Raw genomic sequence first — 19783 nt, 5'->3', positions numbered from 1 at the left:
TAAATCGACTGTCGTAAGGCGAGGACTAACTGTATGCCACGTTTTCATTTACGAATACTTTGGCCTAAGAGTTTTGAGTGAGTCGGAGCTGCACGGCAGATGCAGTCTTCCAATGATACAGCTTGTCCTTGAGTTATGACCAATTTCCCATTTTTAAGCAAGGCAGTTGCTAAGGGAGTGGCGGACAATTTTGCAACCTCTTTTGGCTTTGCATGTCGATGGAATACAACCAAAAATGGCAATATTTTTTTTAATTCCATTTATATCCCGCCCTTCTCCGAAGACTCAGGGCGGCTTACAATCTAAGAAGCACAAACCAATGTGCTTAGCAGTAGCCTTCATTCTATGTATCTGCCTGTTTATTAGGGCTTTCACACACACCCCAAGCGGCATTATTACAAAGTCAGCTTAATTGCCCCCAACAATCTGGGTCCTCCTTTTACCTACCTTGGAAGGATGGAAGGCTGAGTCAACCTTGAGCCTGGTGGGACTCGAACCTGCACAATTTTTGAAATTTCTCTCAAAACCCGAAGGCTGGCATGGGTGCAGAGTGTCCTCGGCTTACTAACCATTCATTTAGTGACCGGAGGGACAACTCCTCACTGGAAGAAGTGACTTATGAACATTTTATTTTTTCACACTTAACAACCGCTGGAGCATCCCCGGGGTCATGGGGGTCAAAATTTGGGCGCTCGGCAACTGGCATACAGGTAGTCCTCGACTTTTAGTGACCAGCATGGGGGAACTATGGCCCCTTCATGACTCGTGGACTTCAACTCCCAGAATTCCTCAGCCAGCATGGGGGAACTATGGCCCCTTCATGACTTGCGGACTTCAACTCCCAGAATTCCTGAGCCAGCATGGGGGAACTATGGCCCCTTCGTGACTCGTGGACTTCAACCCCCAGAATTCCTGAGCCAGCATGGGGGAACTATGGCCCCCTCATGACTCGTGGACTTCAACTCCCAGAATTCCTGAGCCAGCATGGCTCAGCTTAGAAACCTCTCTCTTTCCCTTCAGCGTGGCTGGCTCAGGAATTCTGGGAGTTGAAGTCCACGAGTCATAAAAGAGCCAAGGTTGCCTACCCCTGGTATAGTGAAGCCGGGTTCGCTTAACGACTGGGTTACTAACTTAACAAGTACTTAATCCTGTCACTAATTTACGAACTGCAGTGATTCACTTAGTAACAGTGGCCACAAAGAAAATGGGGCAAACCTCAGTTAACAAATGTCTCACTGAATAGAAATTTTGCGCTCCGTTGTTGTCGTAAGCCGAGGACTGCCTATCTCTTCTTGACCCAGGCACTCCTGGGCACCGGGTTGTGGGCACCAATCCTTCTTGCCTGTGCAGTTGACAAGTCCTCTTTGTTCAACAAAAAACATCCAGGCAGGGGAAAGGATTTTTTATAAGCCTTTGCAAAATATTTAGATACTTTCTCAATTCTCCGTTCCACGTCAATCAAGGCAAGGAAATACACCTAACGAGATCTCAAAAAGAAATAACAACAACAACATTCCCAACTTTAGCATTGTGGGTTCTTTGTGTGTGTAGCCTGAGAGCTAACACCACCAACCTTCTTCCTTGTGCTGCAAGTGGGATTCCCACATGCTTCAGAGCTCAAAAGCCGCTTTCAGCGGCATAATCTCACTTCCTAGGGCAGATCAAAGCGCATCTGATGCAATCCCACTGAGCAAAAATAAAATAATAAAATAAAATAAATAAAAAATAAAATAAATAAAAAACAAAACAAAACAAAATAAAAAATATTTAAATAAAATAAGAAGTAAAATAAAATAATAAAATAAAAAATAAAATAAAATAAAATAAAGTGACTACGGATAGTCAACTTACAACAGTTCACTCAGTGGTCATTCGTAGTTACAACGGCACTGGGAAAAAGTGACTTATGACCATTTTCCATACTTATGACCGTTGCAGCCTCCCCAGGGTCACCGTGCTCAAAATTCATACGCTTGGCAACTGACTCATACTTATGACGGTTACAGGGTCCAGGGGGGAGTCACGTGATTCCCCTTTCGCGACCTTCTGACAAGCGATCCTCTTTCGCGACCTTCTAACAAGTCAATGAGGGAAGCCAGATTCACTTAACGATCGTCTTACTAATTTAACAACTGCAGTGATTCACTTAAAAATGGGAAAGGTCATAAGGTGGGACAAAGCTGACTTTGACCAATTTCTCACTTAGCAACATAAATGGTCGTAAGTCGAGGACTTCCTGAACAGGCTATGCTGGCTGGGGAATTCTGGGGGTTGAAGTCCGTCCATCTGAAAAGTTGGTACAGTTGAGAAACGCTGCCCTACACCAGGGGCCCTCAACCTTGGCAACTTTAAGACTTGTGGACTTCAACTCCCAGAATTCCTCAGCCAGCAAGCTGGCTGAGGAATTCTGGAAGTTGAAGTCCACAAGTCTTAAAGTTGCCAAGGTTGGAGACCCCTGCCCTAGAGTATTAAAACCTTCAGATGTTGTGGATGCTCCATCCCTGGAGGTTTTAAAGAAGAAATTAGACAACCATTGGTCTGGAATGGTACAGAGAAGGGGGTTGGACTAGAAGACCTCCAAGGTCCCTTCCAGCTGTTATTCTGTTCAGTTGTGTAAAACTGATGAAATGCAACTGGAAGGATTACTCGATTGTAGATTATTAGTTGGAGGCATGTTCTTTATAGAGTTCTGAGCCTTAAGAAGATATTTCAGAAGTGATCATCTTGTGAGCAGCCCCAACATTCCCCTCGGACAGAAAAGGGGACCAACAGGCAATTCCTGGAGCGGATAACACCCGACTGGGAGAGAGAATCAGGAAACTGCATCTCACTTCATTTGGCCATGTCATGTGGGGGAAATTCACTGGAGAAAGCAACCAGGAAGGGAAGAGTTAGTGGTAAAAGGAAACCAGGACAGCGGAGAACTCGGAGGCTGGAGACCGTCAAAGCCGACACCAGCCAGAGCATAGGAGAACTCAAGAGAAACAGAGCAAGATCGGAAGACGTGGAGAGACCACCTGGCCCAGCAAATCGCCCAGGTTCGGACGCAAGTGCATGGATTAACATCACCATCATCATCACAGGAGGTTTTAAGAAGAGATTGGACATCCATTTGTCTGGAATGATGGGGTTTCCTGCCTACGCAGGGGGATGGACTAGACGACCTCCAAGGTCCCTTCCAACTCTGCTATTCTATTCTATTCTATTCTATTCTATTCTATTCTATTCTATTCTATTCTATTCTATTCTATTCCATATTTTCTTTTTTTTTATTGAAAAGTTCTATTCTATTCTATTCTATTCTATTCTATTCTATTCCATATTTTCTTTTTTTTATTGAAAAGTTGTATGATAAAATGCATATTTTCTATTCTATTCTATTCTATTCTATTCTATTCTATTCTATTCTATTCTATTCTATTCTATTCTTTCCCTCTTCTCTATTCATTCTCCTATTCTATTCTATTCTTTCTATTCTGTTCTTTCTTCTTTGTATTCATTATTCTATTCTATTCTATTTTATTCTATTCCATATTTCTTTTCTATTCTATTCTATTCTATTATTCTATTCTATTCTATTCTATTCTATTTCTTATTCTATTCTATTCTATTCTATTCTATTCTATTCTACAATCTATTCCATATTCTATTCTATTCTATTCTATTCTATTCTATTCCATATTTTCTATTCTATTCTATTCTATTCTATTCTATTCTATTCTATTCTATTCTATTCTATTCTTTCTATTCTATTCTATTCTATTCTTTCTATTCTGTTCTTTCTTCTTTGTATTCATTATTCTATTCTATTCTATTTTATTCTATTCCATATTTTCTATTCTATTCTATTCTATTCTATTCTATTCTATTCTATTCTATTCTATTCTATTCTATTCTTTCTTATTCTATTCTATTCTATTCTATTCTACAATCTATTCCATATTCTATTCTATTCTATTCTATTTTCTATTCTCATCATCGTCATCATGACTTTCAAACATACAGAACTCATGTGCTGCCTTTTGTGTATATATTTCTTTATCATGAGTACCATCTGCACTAAGGTAGAGGTAATTTATTTTCTTTAAAAAAATCTTAATTACTTCCCGCAGTCATTCAACAGGTATCACTGAAGGCCAACATAGTTAAGAAACCAATTCAAAGCACTGACGATGTTGCCCTATTTGGGTCATGAAACGTTTGCAAGAAAACATCCAAGCTCAGAGAGCACCCAGAACTGCACAGACCTTCCTTCCTTCCTTCCTTCCTTCCTTCCTTCCTTCCTTCCTTCCTTCCTTCCTTCCTTCTCCTCCTCCTCCTTCTCCTCCCCACAAACCCCGCTCTCTTCTATCACTGATATTGTTCCCTAGCTGGGTCACGAAACGTTTGCAAGGAAACCACCAAGCTCAGAGAGCACCAAGGACCCCAGAATTCAAACTCTGCAATCCAGCTGATTTTTTTTTTTTTGGTATTCAAAGCATCCCTTCCCATCCCTTCAATACAGCCCATTCCCAAGGAGCTACTATTTTATCTCAAACAACAGAAGAAAACAGGAGGGGGGAAATTTAAAACAAGAAAAACAAAAAAAAAAAACCCTTAACAATTCTCCACGGCTGGCCAGTCCCACTTTGTAATACACGCAAACACCTGCCTGATCGGTCCTTTGAAAAAAAAAAAAGGAAAAACAACAGCAAGTAAGGAACAAAAAGGTTCAGAAAACCACAGATGAACATCCTTGATACGTCTGTCACTTTCAATCCTTGTTCTTCCCAGGATCTAAAAGAGGCAGTTATTTAAACCTGACAGTGTGTTCCGTATGTCACTGCTCCAGGCAAACTCTCCCAGAAAGAGAGTTTTGTGAATTCGCCGCCCCTGGGCCCATTTGAAAAACAGGACACGGCTGAATTATATGCCAGCCATAGATTTTTTTTTTGCTTCCAGGTAAGCTTTTAAGAGGCTCTTTCCAAAGTTAGCCAGCCTCGCTCAGACTTCCGAACTGGGAGGAACTGGCAAGGCTGTTCCAAAGTCCATTATAACCAAGGAAGATGGATTCCTTTCTCCGGAGGGCCCAGGTCTCCGCTTCCCTCAAGCCCAGGAAAATGATGCAGTTTAAATAGCAGGCAGGAGAAACAGAACGGTACAACAATTCTGTCCCATTTCCAGGCTACCTACGGCTAACTAACAGCCAGACACCCCCCCAAAAAAATACGTTTACATTTGCCAACTGCGCTAAAGCTCCAACAGCAAAATTCCCCGTGTCCTTAAATCATGGTTTAAGGGAGGAAGGGATCCTGCCTCGTTAAAAAAAAAAAAATCTTAGGGGGCTTCCTGGCTAAAGGGGGTCCTTGCGTGGGAATAATCAAGGGCTTATTTTTGGAGATCTAAGTTTATTGCCTTCAGGGAGAGGAATGCGGGCCAGGTTCCTTCTCCCCCCCCCCTCGTGGATTTTTACCAGGTCACATTAGGTGGATCCCTAACCCAGCAGGAGTAGCCCACTTTGCAGGGCCTTTGTGAAGATGAGTGGCAGAGCAGGCCTTGAGCAGGGGGCTGGACTAGAAGACCTCCAAGATCCCTTCCAGCTCTTCTCTTCTCTTCTAAACCACGAACAAACAATAATTTGTCGTTTGCGGAGCTGGGCGGCTACAGAAGCCAAACCAGATAAAAATAAAAAGAACAAACCCTGCAATCCGAGTTAAAACTACCTGGGTTGAAATATGTGAAATATGCTCAACCCAACACAATGAAACTCTTGCAGCCAGCCAGCCAGCCGGCTTTGCCAAAAAACCCCAGAGGCGCTTTTTTGAGGAACCTCTCTTGCGCCCAAATGAATCGACCACGCTGGCATAATGGGACGGGCCCAGTTTGACCCACGTTCTCACAACCTACAGCGCACCTCGGTTTCAGCAGTTGCACCGGTCTAGCCGTGGCTTCTAGAGTTCACGGCGGGGTTGCCCAGCCCTGCCCCGTGTTTGCGAAGCCTCGGCACCGAAATCAAAAGCGCGCTGCAAAATAAAAAAACAACCCACCTGGATTTCTGCAAAAAGGGTCTCCCTCCAGATTAACACTCACCCGTCCCTATCCCGACGTGCCCACTGGGCGCCCTTCCTTGCTTTTTCTCTCTCTCTCTGTGTCTCCTGGGATCAACCTGTGACCGGCGGCCAGCAGCCCCCCCACGGCTGCTGTCGCTTGCACCAGATCTTCAAGGAAGTGACACTGGCCAGGCTCCATTAACCGCTGACGCCAATTCCATTGTTTGCCCGCCCCGCAGGGGGAGAAAACGAAAGGGCTGCAGGAAGTAAACATCTGGCTGGAACATGCCAAGGGAAGGAAGCCGAAGGAACCAAGAAGGAGCCACACGACAAGACACACACACACACACACACACACACAGAGAGAGAGAGTCAGGAGCCCCCAGTTTCGAGTTTTGGAAAAACTTTTCCGGAGCGGAGAGGGTGCCTTCCTCCTTGGTTCTTCTCGTCTCCCCCTCTGTGCCTGTGCCCCCCCTCACTTAGCCAGCCCTCCCACCCACCCACACCCACCCCAGTTTTAATCAAGTCTTGGCCAGGAGATGGCAGCCCCAAGCTGGGATTGACCCATAAGCCCGGCTTGACCTCCCTTCCTCCCTCCCGGGGCAATCTATTTCCAGTCTCCCTGCCATCACCACCACCAAGAACAACCCCCCCCCAAAAGGATGGAGGAACTGCAGCCCTGCCTGCCTGTAGTGTAGAGGGAAGAAACACACACACACACACACACACAGAGAGAGCATTCCCTCCCTCCACCCCAGGTGGGAAGCAGAGGCTGGGCGAGGGAAATCAATAGGCAGGAGAGAGGCAGCAAGCCTGTCCCCCCCCCCTCCACCCCGAGAATTGATGGGGCCGGAGCTCCCCATTGATCCACCCTCCCCCTCACTTCTCTTTCTCTCACTCTCTCTCTCTTTCCCCCCCCTCTCCTCCTCCTCCTCCTCCTCCTCCTGCCTTTATCTCTTTCTCTCCCTCTGCCTTCTGCCTTTATCTCTCCTTCCGTCTATCTCTCCCTTTCTCTCTTTCATTCTCTCTCTCTCTCTCTCTCTCTCTCCCAGCTTTTGTGCTCTTCCGGGAATGGGGCGGGGGGGGGGGGGAAAGAAAAAGAAGAAGGAGGCTGAATCTGATGCTGGGGAGGGGGGGAGGGAAGGAGGGAGGGAGGGCGAAGGACGCGCCAACCTTAACCTCTGCCAGGCACCCAGCCTCGTTAGAGACGCGAACGAGAGGCAGTTCCGCGCGGAGGGAGGGAGGGAGGGGGGGTCTCGGGGTGGGGAGGGGTCTCCGGGCCAGCTTGGAAGGCGAAGGCGGCGCGAGGGACTTTCCAACCGGCCCCGGAGAAGAAGAAGAAGAAGGGGGGCGGAGGAGGGAGGACGGGGGGATCCCAGCCCCGCAGCCCCTCCCGGGACCACCCCCCCCCATTGTACCCCGGGGGCCCCGGAGCCCCTCCAGCCTGGGAAAGAGAGGGAGGGGGTGGCGGAGGAGGGAGGACGGGGGGATCCCAGCCCCGCAGCCCCTCCCGGGACCCCCCCTCATTGTACCCCGGCGGCGGGCGATGCGGGCCGGCCCCTCCGCGCCTCCTGCGGGGAGCGCGGCTGCTGTCAAGGCGGGCTGGTCGGCCGCCGCGGCTTTACCGTTGCGCTCCCCACGTGCATTCGGAGCCCCGGAGAGCGGCCGGTTGGCCAGGTGGGAGCGAGCCTGCGAACGCCCCCTCCCCTCCCTCCCCTCCCTCCCCTCCCCGCCGGGCTCCGGCCCCCGCTCGCCACGCCTGGCCGGCCGGACCTTCCCCGACCCCCCACCCCCACCCCCAAAAAACAGACACAAAAGCCGCCCCTCTCCCGGCTCGGGAGGGACCCCCGCCCTGCCTACCTGCTGCGGGGCCGCTGCGGCGCGGGGGCCGGCCCGATGGAGCGGAGGAGGGGGCTGACAGCCAGCTGCTGCCCGCCGAGGAGGAGGAGGAGGAGGAGGAGGAGGGGGGGGTTGAGGAGGAGGAGGAGGACTGGGGGGGGCTGCCGCTGCGGAGCGCCTCCCTCCCTCCCTCCCACCCAGCCGAGCAGCGCGAGCCGGCGCGGACCGAGGAGGGAGCAGCGAGTAGGGGGGGGAGGGAAGGAGGGGGGGCAGCCTCCTCCTCCTCCTCCTCCTCCTCCTCCGGATGGGGAGGGGAGGGAGGGGCAGAGAGAGGGGGGGGAAGGAGGCTGCAGGGAGGGAGCGCTAGGACTTTGGGGAGCCGGGAAGGGGGAAATCCGGGAGACCCCGTCTTTTTCCCCCCAACAGACCCCATAAGAGGGGACGGGGGTGGATGGGTGGGTGGGAAATGCACCCTTCCCACCCCCCTAAGCCAGGCTGGGGTCTTCTACCACGTGCCGGACCCCCGACTCTGCCCAGGGATGACAAAAGATGTGTCTGAAATGGTATATAGGGTTTCCTGCCTGAGCAGGGGGTTGGACTAGATGAGCTCCAAGGTCCCTTCCAACTACTACTACTACTACTTCTTCTTCTTCTTCTTCTTCTTCTTCTTCTTCTTCTTCTTCTTCTTCTTCTTCTTCTTCTTCTTCTTCTTCTTCTTCTTCTTATTATTATTATTATTATTATTATTATTATTATTATTATTATTATTATTATTATTATTATACCAGTGGAATAACCTGCCTCCAGAAGTGTTGAGTGCTCTATCACTGGCAATTTTTAAGAAGACATTGGACAGCCATTTGCCTGAAATGGTATAGGGTTTCCTGCCTGAGCAGGGGGTTGGAGTAGAAGACCTCCAAGGTCCCTTCCAACTTTATCATCATCATCATCATCATTAAAATAAGGCAGGGGTCTTCAAACTTGGCCCTTTTATGACTTGTGGACTTCAACTCCCAGAATTCCTCAGCCAGCAAAGCTGGCTGAGGAATTCTGGGAGTTGAAGTCCACAAGTCATAAAAGGGCCAAGTTTGAAGACCCCTGAGATAAGGGGTCAATGGGGTCGCCCTCCTCCAACTTTGGGAGGGGGGGTGTCTGTTGGGTAAGGGTTCAGCCGTGAAAGTAAGCCGGACCCCCTACCCAGCCTGGCTTTATCCACCGGGACCGCCACATCCTTGCTTTATCCACCCACCTGCCCCAAATCTGCCCGCCAGGTGCCTCGTCAGGCAAGCACAGGTGAGCCAGCTTACCTGCCCCATCTCCAAATCAAGACCTCAAGTCACCGCTAGGCATAAATATGACTTAAAAGATAACCGTCTATAAAGCCCCAGAAAAGTCCCTTAAGAGAGGGGAGTCCTCAGAGTTACGACCGCAACCGAGCCCAAACTTTAGCTTGCTGCGGGAGACGTTTTGCCCCATTTTGCGCCTCTTTTATGCCACCCTTGTTAAGTGAATCGCTGCAGTCGTTAAGTTAGTCACACGGTCGCTAAGTGAATCCGCCTGCCCCTCCCCCCCCCCGTTGACTTTGCTTGTCAGAAAGTCACAAAAGGGGATCACCCCAACCCTAACTCTAACCCCAGGAACGCTGGGACCGACGTAAATACGAGTCAGTCGCCGAGAGTCTGAACTTTGATCGCAGGATCACGGGGAGCGTGAAAAATGCCGCTGTAACTTTGAATAGTCACTAAATGAACTGTCGTAAGTAGAGGACTAGCTGTAGTCCTCTTTCCCTCCCCCCCCCCACCAGCCCTGACCCAAGTGGGGAGGGGACTCAAAATCCACGTCCCCAGCTGCAACTATAGAGGCCTCATTGGCTGGGTTTGAGAAAAAGAGGCAACAGATCTTCAGCATGTTTTTAATCTTGAAATTATTTAATTATGGATGACAAATTGCTTTGTATGCACAGAAAAAGTGTTTTTCAGCCACTGGAAGAGGGGTGGACTTCAACTCCCAGAATTCCCCAGCCAGATACTTGTTTCTCAACCTCAGCCACTTGAAGCTTGGGGGTGGGGTGGGTGGGGAGACTTCAAGTCCCAGAATTCCTCTGCCAGATCCATGTGTCTCAACCTTAGCCACTTGAAGCTGGGTGGACTTCAACTCCCAGAATTCCCAGAAAGCTTTGCTGGCTGGGGGAATTCTGGGAGTTGAAGTCCACCCAGATTCAAGTGGCCAAAGTTGAAAAACATCACTTTTCAGTCATAAAATGCAAAGAGATATTATTGTTCATCACTTCACTGTGTACAGGAGTTTTATTTTTTTTTAATCTATTTGTTTGGGAAGAAAACAGCTTCATGAACAGAAAGGGGAACTGTGGAGAAGTCAAAGCAGAAATGTTTTGAGGGCTTAATTCTGCTCGGAGAGAAAATAATTTTTCAGGTGCAATTTTTTTTGGAGGGGAAGAGAAAATCTGAACCTCTTTAGCTGAACAGTCACTTGTATGAGATGGTATAGGTCAGGGGTAGGCAACCTCGGCTCTTTTATGACTCATGGACTTCAACTCCCAGAATTCCTGAGTCAGCTATGCCATGAGTCATAAAAGAGCCGAGGTTGCCTACCCCTGGTATAGGGGGCTGGACTAGAAGGCCTCCAAGGTCCCTTCCAGCTCTATTCTATTCATCTGGAGCACAAAGGTTAATAATAATAATAATAATAATAATAATAATAATAATAATAATAATAATAATAATAATAATAATAATAATAATAATAATATCATCATCCCAGGTCCTTGGTAAGGACTCGATAAAGGTAAAGGTAAAGGTTCCCCCGCACATGCGTGCTAGTCGTTTCCGACTCTAGGGGCCGGTGCTCATCTCCGTTTCAAAGCCGAAGAGCCAGCGCTTGTCCGAGGACGTCTCCGTGGTCATGTGGCCGGCATGACTGGACGCCAAAGGCGCACGGAACGCTGTTACCTTCCCACCGTAGCGGTCCCTATTTTTCTACTTGCATTTTTACGTGCTTTCAAACTGCTAGGTTGGCAGAAGCTGGGACGAGTAACAGGCGCTCGCTCTGCTACGCGGCACTCGGGATTCGACCCGCCAAACTGCCGACCTTCTGATCGACAAGCTCAGCGTCCTAACCCACTGAGCCACCGCGTCCCTCAAGGACTCGATAGGTAGACAAAAATGCCAAATCCAGTCCGAACATCTGGCTGACTGTGCGATGATCAATAATAATAATAATAATAATAAAAGTTGGAAGGGACCTTGGAGGTCATCCAGTCCAACCCCCTGCTCAGGCAGGAAACCCTATACCATTTCAGACAAATGGCTGTCCAGGAAATTCCTCCTTAGTTCCAGGCTGCTACTTCTAGGTTCATGGAAATATTTTAGTATTTTGGGGTCACTTCATTTCCACTTTTTTTATTTTATGACCGCAAATGAGAACAAGGATTTCAGGTGCTAAGCAAGACGCTCGTTAAGTGACCTGTGACCGATTTCACGGCAATTTTGGCCATGGGTGTTAAGGGACTTGCTGCAGTCCTTAAGTGGATCACACGTCCTTAAACGAATCCAGCTCTCCCCCCTCCCCAGCTCCCCCCCCCAACCTTTTCAGAAGGTTGCAAAAGACCCCAGGACCCAGGAAACGGTGGCCAATAAACCCCAGTTGCCAAGCCCCCAATTTTGATCGCACGACCGGTCGTAAGAGCGAGGACCAGATCGTAAGTCACTTTGTTCAGTGCTGTCGTCAGTTGGAAGAGTTGCTACACAAACGGCCGTAAGTCGAGGGCTGCCTGTATCGGGCCTCAAACCCCGTTCATCTCTTAACAGAATAACAGGAAGCCAGCTAAGGCTTAAGCGCCCGTCCGTTAAAGCCAGAATATTTAAAGCAAATTTAAATAATTTAAATAAGGATATTCCTCCTTTAGGAGTGCAGCCTTCCGACTTAGTGGAGAAGCTCAAAGTAGGAATAATTTAGAGCCGCTGGCAAAGGAGACCGTCACTTAATAGGACGGCGCACCTGCTCCAAATGCAGGTAAGTCTCAAGTTCGGAGGGCCCCCCCCCAGAATTGGCTGCTTAAAAAGATCAGGTAACAGGTGTGAGAACAGATCCCCGTCTGCCTGGGACCGCACAGGCTTTGGCCAGCCGAACCGAGTCTCAGCCAACCTCCTGTTTCCTAGCAGTCGCAAGGATCCTGTCTGCAAAATAAGGCTAAACAAAAACAAACCAACCTTAATGCCGCGTTCGTTTCCTTCTGCCAGCGGCCCATCAATGGTTGAATAGGTAAACGCAGCAGAGCTGGGTTTGTTTCATTTGCTTATGTTCTATATGGCTGCCCTCCTGCCATCTAGCCACTGGGGCGCTGAGGATGTTGCCTAGTTGGGTCAGGAAAGGTCTGCTGGATAAGAGCCAAGCTCAGAGAGCTCCAGGGACCCCACGGTCCTCCTCCTCCTCCTCCTCCTCCTTGCAAACCCCACTCCCTTCTAGCACGGATGACGTTGCCTAGTTAGGTCATGAAATGTCTGCAAGAAAACAACCAAACTCAAAGAGCACCAAGAACCCCACAGTTCTTCTTCTTCTCCTCCTCCTCCTCCTCCTCCTCCTCCCTGCAAAGCCCCCTCCCTCCCCACAGTCCTCCTCTTCCTTCTCCTCCTCCTCCTCCTCCTCCTCCTCCTCCTCCTCCTCCTCCCTGCAAAGCCCCCTGCCTTCTAGTACTGGGGATGTTACCTAGTTCGGTCATGAAACGTCTGCAAGAAAACCACCCAGCTCAGAGAGCACCAAGGACCCCACAGTCCTCCTCTTCCTTCTCCTCCTTCTCCTCCTCCTCCTCCTCCTGCACTCTGAAAACCCTTTTAGTTCTGATAATGTTACTTAGTTGGGTCATGAAATACCCGCAAAGGTACAACTAAGCTCAGAGAGCACCAAGGACCCCACAGTCCTCCTCTTCCTCCTCCTCCTCCTCCTCCTCCCACTTTCTCCTCCTCCTCCGTACACCTCATTACCTTCAAGGACTGATGATGTTCCCTAGTTGGGTCAAGAAACGTCTGCAAGGAAAGAATCCAGCTCCAAGCACACCAGGAACCCCACAGTCCTCCACCTCCTCCTCTCCATCCACCCCACTCCTTTCTAGCACTGATGATGTTCCCTAGTTGGGTCATGAAAGGTCTGCAAGGAAACAACCCAGCTCAGAGAGCACCAGGGACTCCAGAGAAGGCCTTGCCTCCCTTTCTCCAGAACTCGATATCATGGCCAATGATTGCACTGGATAGAAATTAGAGGAGACATAATGAGGGTCAAATGCCATCAAACCAGGTTAAAGAAGATTTATTTGTTCTAAGCCGCCCCAGGCTCTCATCAAGACTTTTGCCAACTCTACAAACTAATTCTACTCAAGATGTTCTCTACACCACTTTCCTTCTGATCTTTTATCCACCAGCAAATGGAATTTACTGACGGCGTTTGTCGTACTAGCCCAGCATGGGAGACAGTGGCAGAGAGGATACACACACACACACACACACACATTAACTATGGTAGCACCTGACCCAACAGCACCTCACAAGCACAATGGAATCTAAGATTTGTTGCTAAGCAAGACATTTGTTTTTGCCCCATTTTACGTCCTTCCTCGCCACAGTTCTTAAATGAATTATTGCGGTCCTTAAGTTAGTCACACGGATGTTAAGTGAATCTGGCTTCTCTGGGGGAAATCACGTGACTCCGGGATGCTGCGACCGTCACAAACACGGGTCAGCTGCTAAGCGTCCAATCGCTCTGATCACGTTTTTTGTTTTTTTACTTTTTATGCCTTAGGTTATATTATATAGAAAAAGTAAATTTTCACGTTGGTTCGCCTTCACGTTACGCGATATGGTAGCTGGGACTTTGTACTTGCAATAAACAAATGGATAGATAAAATAAACTCAACAACTCCACAAGAATAATTGCACCGTTGCACAGCAGGGACAATCTAAACGCCAGCAAGGCAGTGCTTGTTGTGACATCATCCCACCGATTACACAAATTAAGCAATTTGCTTTTAGTGCATGACGCAACTGGCCGAAATGATCTATTTCCTTTCACTCCCATGCAGGTTGTCTACGACTCCCTAGCACAATTTAGGCAGGAAGTTCAAATAGAATAGAATAGAATAGAATAGAATAGAATAGAATAGAATAGAATAGAATAGAATAGAATAGAATAGAATAGAATAGAATAGAACAGAACAGAATAGAATAGAATAGAATAGAATAGAATAGAATAGAATAGAATAGAATAGAATAGAATAGAATAGAATAGAAAATACGGTGCAGAATGGAATAGGATATATGGAATGGAATGAAAGAATAGAATAGAATAGAATAGAATAGAATAGAATAGAATAGAATAGAATAGAATAGAATAGAATAGAATAGAATAGAATAGAATAGAATAGAATAGAATAGAATAACAGTGTTGGGACCTTGGAGGTCTTCTAGTCCAGCCCCCTGCACAAGCAGGAGAACCTATACCATCTCAGACAAGTGACTATCTAGCCTCTTCTTAAAAATCTCCAGTGATGGAGCACCCAAAATTTCTGGTGGCAAGCTATTCCACTAGTTAATTGTCCTCAATGCCAGGAAGTTTCTCCTTAGTCCCAGGTTGCTTCTCGCCTTGATTATTTCCATCTGCTGCTTCTTGTCCTGCCCTCTGGGGCTTTGGAGAATAGCTTGACTCCCTCCTCTTTTTTGTGGCAGCCCCTCAAATACTGGAATGCTGCTTTCATATCTCCCCTATTTCTTCTTTTCCTTAGACTACTAGCCAAACCCAAATCCCACAGCCGTTCCTCGTATGTTTTAGCCTCCAGACTTTCGATCATCTTAGCTGCTCTTCTCTGAACTTTTTCCAAACTCTCAACCTCTTATTTGTGATGTGGCGACCATCACATACGGTTGCTAAGCGAGGCAGTTGTCCAATGGGTCCCACCCAACTATACAATCTTTTGTGCTACGGTTGCCGTCGTCCTGTGCGCTCCCACAGGGATGGCCTCCTTAGGGTTCCGCCGGTCAGGGATTGCCGGCGGGTGATTCCCAGGGGGAGGGCGTTCTCGGTGGGCGCGGCGGCCCTTTGGAACGAACTGCCGATGGAACTTCGGACCGCCCCCCGACCTTCGCTCGTTTCGCCGGGGACCTAAAAACCTGGTTGTTTGAACTGTCTGGCCTGGACTGAGGGGGTTTTAAATTAAATAATTTTAAATTTACATTTAAATTTAGTCTTAATCCTGTGGGCTAGTATTAATTTAATTCTATTTTATCTTTCCTTTTTTTTGTATTGTTTTAATTCGCCCTGTGAAACCGCCCTGAGGCCTTCGGGAATAGGGCGGGTATATAAAATAAATAATAAATAAATAAATCGCTGCGGTTATTAAGTGAATCACATGGCCGTTAAGCAAATCCAGTTCCCCATCCCACTCCTTATTGATTTTGCCTGTCACAAGCATGCTGGACAGTCTCAGACGATGATCACCTGAACTTGCGACGGTAACGACCGTAACCGATTGAGATCTTGTGACTGTAGGGACGCTGCGATGGCCATACGTGTGAGGGCTATAACTGTTAAAGTCACATTTTCCAGTGCCATTGTTAACTTTGAACGGTCAGTAAACCCAACGGAGCCCCCAATTTTGTGCCGAAGCAAGGAAGTTGTTAAGTGAATTTTTGCCCCGTTTTACGACCTTTCTCTCCCCCGTTGTTAAGTGAATCACGGCAGTTGTTAAGCGAATCTGGCCCTCCCCCTCAACTTTGCTTGCGGGAAGTCGCAAAAGCGGAACCCATGACCAGGGGGACAACTTGCGACCGTCATAAATAGAGTCAGTTGTCAAAGTGTGTGAATTCTGATCATGTGACCCCGGGGATGCTGCAACGGTCGTAAGTGTGAAAAATGGTCATAAGTGGCTTTTTCCCAGTGCCATCGTAACTTTGAACGGTCGCTAAAGGAGAGTTACCTGTATAGATTTCATGATATTTTACAGTACGAAAGTAGCACTATTAGATAATGGCTTTTTGTGAAGTAATGATTACTATAGAAGCCACTTTTTTTCAGCGTCGTCGTGACTTTGAAACGGCCGCTAAATAAACACTCATAAGTCGAGGACTACCTGAACTGCTACAGTGAGGATATCCAGAGGCACCTGACTTTTCTTCCTAACAAGTCTAGCAAACAGCGCAACTTTAAAGGATAATAAATGCCAACACCTCTTTCTTTCTTTCACACATACAACGCTATCTACTCTTCAGTTGCCAGCTATGAGGCTCTCTGCAAAAAAATATTAAAATAAATTCTGCACTAGATAAGTAAGGCTACCTGTTGTTGTTTTTTCCCCTCTGGGGGAGAAATGCAGTAAGGGATGGAGGCTGGATTCGGAGTCAACAAAAACCTTTTGTGAGGTCTCATCGCTTTTCCCTGCCCCCCAACTTGGGAATTGCAACCCAACAAAAACGCTCGAGTTTGGCTTGGCAAAAATTCAAATTCTGCAATTCCTCCTTCCCAAAACGGCCGCCAAAAACGGGTCCTCTGGCTGAGCTAACTTTAAACTTCCACTTTCTCACTCTGAAGCACACCCCAAGTATCACTTCTTCAAGTGAGCCGAGTTCGAAAGGAGCTGCAATTCCGTTCCTAAAGCAGAGGACTGGAGACGGGGGCGAAAGCAAGCCGCAAGCACGTCGCTCCGACTTGTGCTCGCAAAGAGAAGTGTGACTTTGCCCCCGCAACAACACAGCAACGGACACGTGCGCTTCCCACCAACCACTTCTGCTTCCACAGCTATTTTAAAATCATTTTCCAGCTTTGTGACTGTCAAGGTTAACGGGTTCTTTTTGTGTCTTCTGTCCCTCCAACATAATTTCAGCCAGCGTGGGAGGGAAAAAAAAAATTCTTTTCTTTGCAGAAACAAAGGTTCAAAGATCCCTGGATTTTTTTTCCCCCCCATACTTTCCGAGAAACAAACCGCTCTCTCCTCGGTGAGCTGAGGTTCTGCAGAACATAGACAAGATAACCTATAGAGGAGAATTATTTGGGTTCCAGGGCTGAACTGGGGGGTCCTTGGTGCTCTCTGAGCTTGGTCGCTTTCTTGCAGACCTTTCATGACCCACCTAGGGAACGTGCTCAGGGCCTGAAGGTTTGCAGGGAGGGAGGGAGGGAGGAGGAGGAGGAAGAGGAGGAGGGAGGAGGAGGAGGAGGAGGAGGAATGGAGTGTGGGGTCCTCAGTGCTCTCTGAGGCTTGGTGGTTTTCTTAAAGACATTTTATGACCCAACTAGGTAACATCAACAGTGCTAAAAAAAGGAGAGGTTGTGGATTGAGGAGGAGGAGAGGAGGAGGAGGAGGGAGGAGGAGGAGGAGGAGGAGGAGGAGGAGGAGGGAGGAGGAGGAGGAGATAAGTCTCTGGGGATCCCTGCTGCTCTCTGAGCTTGGTCGCTTTCTTGCAGACCTTTCATGAACCCACCTAGGGAACGTGATCAGGGCCTGAAGGTTTGCAGGGAGGGAGGGAGGGAGGGAGGGAGGGAGGAGGAGGAGGAGGAGGAGGAGGAGGAGGAGGATCCCTGCTGCTCTCTGAGCTTGGTGCTTTCCTTGCAGACGTTTCATGACCCAACTAGGCAACATCATCAGTGTCAGAAGGTGGAGGAGGGGGAGTTTCCTCTCTCCTTATATACAATGGCTTGTCCTGCAGTGTAGGTGGACAATCAACGAGCTACCAACTCAGATGTAACAAGCCAACAGTAAACAACAGCCTAATCCTGTGGCGGCAAACCTATGGCACGCGTGCCAAAGGTGGCACGCAGAGTCCTCTCTGTGGGCACACGTGGCACCGTCGCCCCAGTCCTGGGCCTTCAGCTGGGTTTTATAAAGCCTTTTCGCTTTAGGCCTCCGCCGCCGTGCGCAAAAAAAAAAAGAAAAAAAGTTCAATCCATCAATTTCAACTTCTTGCAGGGGGGGGGAAGATCTCCGCAAAGTTGGAATTGATTGATGGAACTTTTTAGTCCCACCCAGTCGGCGGCCGTTACCACCGCAGCCACGCCCACCCAATGGGCCACGCCCACTCAATTAGCCACACCCACCCGGCACCCGACCATCCATAAATGGGTTTTTGTGTTACAGTTTGGGCACTCGGTCTCTCAAAGGTTCGCCATCCCTGGCCTAATCTAGCATACTCCACCGACAGGGCAAGTCACTTTCATATAAACAGAGCAAATTTGCCTTCATTCATGAGACAGCAACCCCACACCTCACTTTCGCTGATGGTGTTACCTTGTTGGGTCATGAAACGTCTGCGAGAAAATAATGAACTCACAGAGAACAAGGACTTCACAGCCCTCCTCCTCCTCCTCCTCTCCACAAACCCCACTCCCTTTTTATATATGTTTTTTTATTTTATTTTATTCAAATACAAAGTTAAAATACAAAGTAGGAAACTCGATAAAAAAGTCCAAGGAAACAAAAAAAAGAAAAACAAACACAAAACAACCAAAGCATCAAAAACCTCACTCCTTTCTAGCATTGTGATGTTCCCTAGGCTGGGTCATGAAACATCTGCAAGGAAACCACCCAGCTCAGAGAGCACCAAGGACCCCACAGTCCTCCTCCCCCTCCTCCATCTCCTTTCTAGCACTGATGATGTTCCCTAGTTGGGTCATGAAAGGTCTGCAAGAAAACCACCTAGTTCAGAGAACCACCTAAGAATCCACAGTCCCTCCTCCTCCTCCTCCTCCTCCTCCTCCTCCTCCTCCTCCTCCTCCTCCTCCTCCTCCTCCTCCTCCTCCTCCTCTCTGCAAGCACTCTCCTGTAGCACAGATGATGTTCCCTAGTTGGGTCATGAAAGGTCTGCAAGAAAACCACCCAGCTCAGAGAACCACCTAGGAATCCACAGTTCTCCTTCCTCCTCCTCCTCCTCTCCTCCTCCTCCTCCTCCTCTCCTCCTCCTCCTCCTCCTCCTCCTCTCTGCAAGCACTCTCCTGTAGCACAGATGATGTTCCCTAGTTGGGTCATGAAAGGTCTGCAAGAAAACCACCCAGCTCAGAGAACCACCTAGGAATCCACAGTTCTCCTCCTCCTCCTCCTCCTCCTCCTCCTTCCTCCTCCCTCCTCCTCCTCCTCCTCCTCCCTTCTAGCAATGATGATGTCCGCTAGTTGGGGTCAGAGCGCGCCAAGGACTCCCCTCAATAAAAACCAATTCGGGTTCCGTAATACAATTATCTTTCCCCTCTAATTCATGTCTGGGTTTAACAGTCCAACGCCCTCCTAATCCTTTCACCCTTTGACTCATTCGTTAGGGTCCATCCCAGTGAAGAATGATGAATTTCCTGGCCTTAATCCTCAAGTCGCTAATACCGAAACGCCGCTTACCGCGTTGGAACAAGGACGGACAGATAACAACAAAAGGCTGGTTTAAGGCGACAGGTTTGCAGGCAGCCCAATAAATACAGATTCGCAAGAGCCACCAAAGCGCAACTCGGTTCTCCATCCAGAGAGGGGAAAAAACAGCTCACCTGTTCCTGGGAATTCATGACTCTGAGCTTCATCTGCTTCAGGTAAGTGGAGGTGAGGGGCATGTTGTAGTCAATGATGCCCGAGGACCAGCGACGAAGGCGGTTCGTTTTCTGGAAGGAAAGAAAGAAAAATGGGTCTTCTTTCTTTTTTTTAAGTTAAAAGTATTTATTCATTTTCTATCGTTGTAATTCGTTCGTGCTTAACGAACGAATGTGTTCTCTGGGTTGATTTTTCTGCTCAGTCGTAAAAATTAAGTTTTTACTCATCTATCTCGTTCTTTCCAGCCACTGATAAAATAAAAAAGGGGTCTTTTTCAAAGGAGACCGAGCAACTTTACCATATCCTGGATCAGATCCAGTGGTGGGATTCAGCGGTTCGCCACCACTTTGGCAAG

General features: G+C 48.1%; 2 protein-coding genes across 2 annotated transcripts in view; one reads left to right on the top strand and one right to left on the bottom strand.

The window, feature by feature from the left end:
• NOL4L (nucleolar protein 4 like) overlaps positions 1-19495 on the bottom strand; it is a 57530-nt gene extending 38035 nt beyond the window's left edge. Inside the window, exon 1 of the mRNA XM_083360916.1 lies at positions 19389-19495. Within this exon, the coding sequence (XP_083217042.1) occupies positions 19389-19451 (63 nt within the window). The 5' untranslated portion in view covers positions 19452-19495. The remainder of the gene's footprint in view (positions 1-19388) is intronic.
• Positions 1-19783, top strand: part of DNMT3B (DNA methyltransferase 3 beta) — a gene marked incomplete at its 5' end in the record, with an annotated part of 480157 nt that overhangs the window by 440884 nt on the left and 19490 nt on the right. The gene's annotated exons all lie outside the window — the stretch shown is intronic.

Source organism: Vipera ursinii, assembly GCF_947247035.1.
Source record: "Vipera ursinii genome assembly, chromosome: 3".
In the NCBI taxonomy this organism is placed as follows: domain Eukaryota; kingdom Metazoa; phylum Chordata; class Lepidosauria; order Squamata; family Viperidae; genus Vipera; species Vipera ursinii.
The sequence above is the reverse complement of the archived record's forward strand: the minus strand, read 5'-3'. Positions and strand labels throughout refer to the sequence as shown.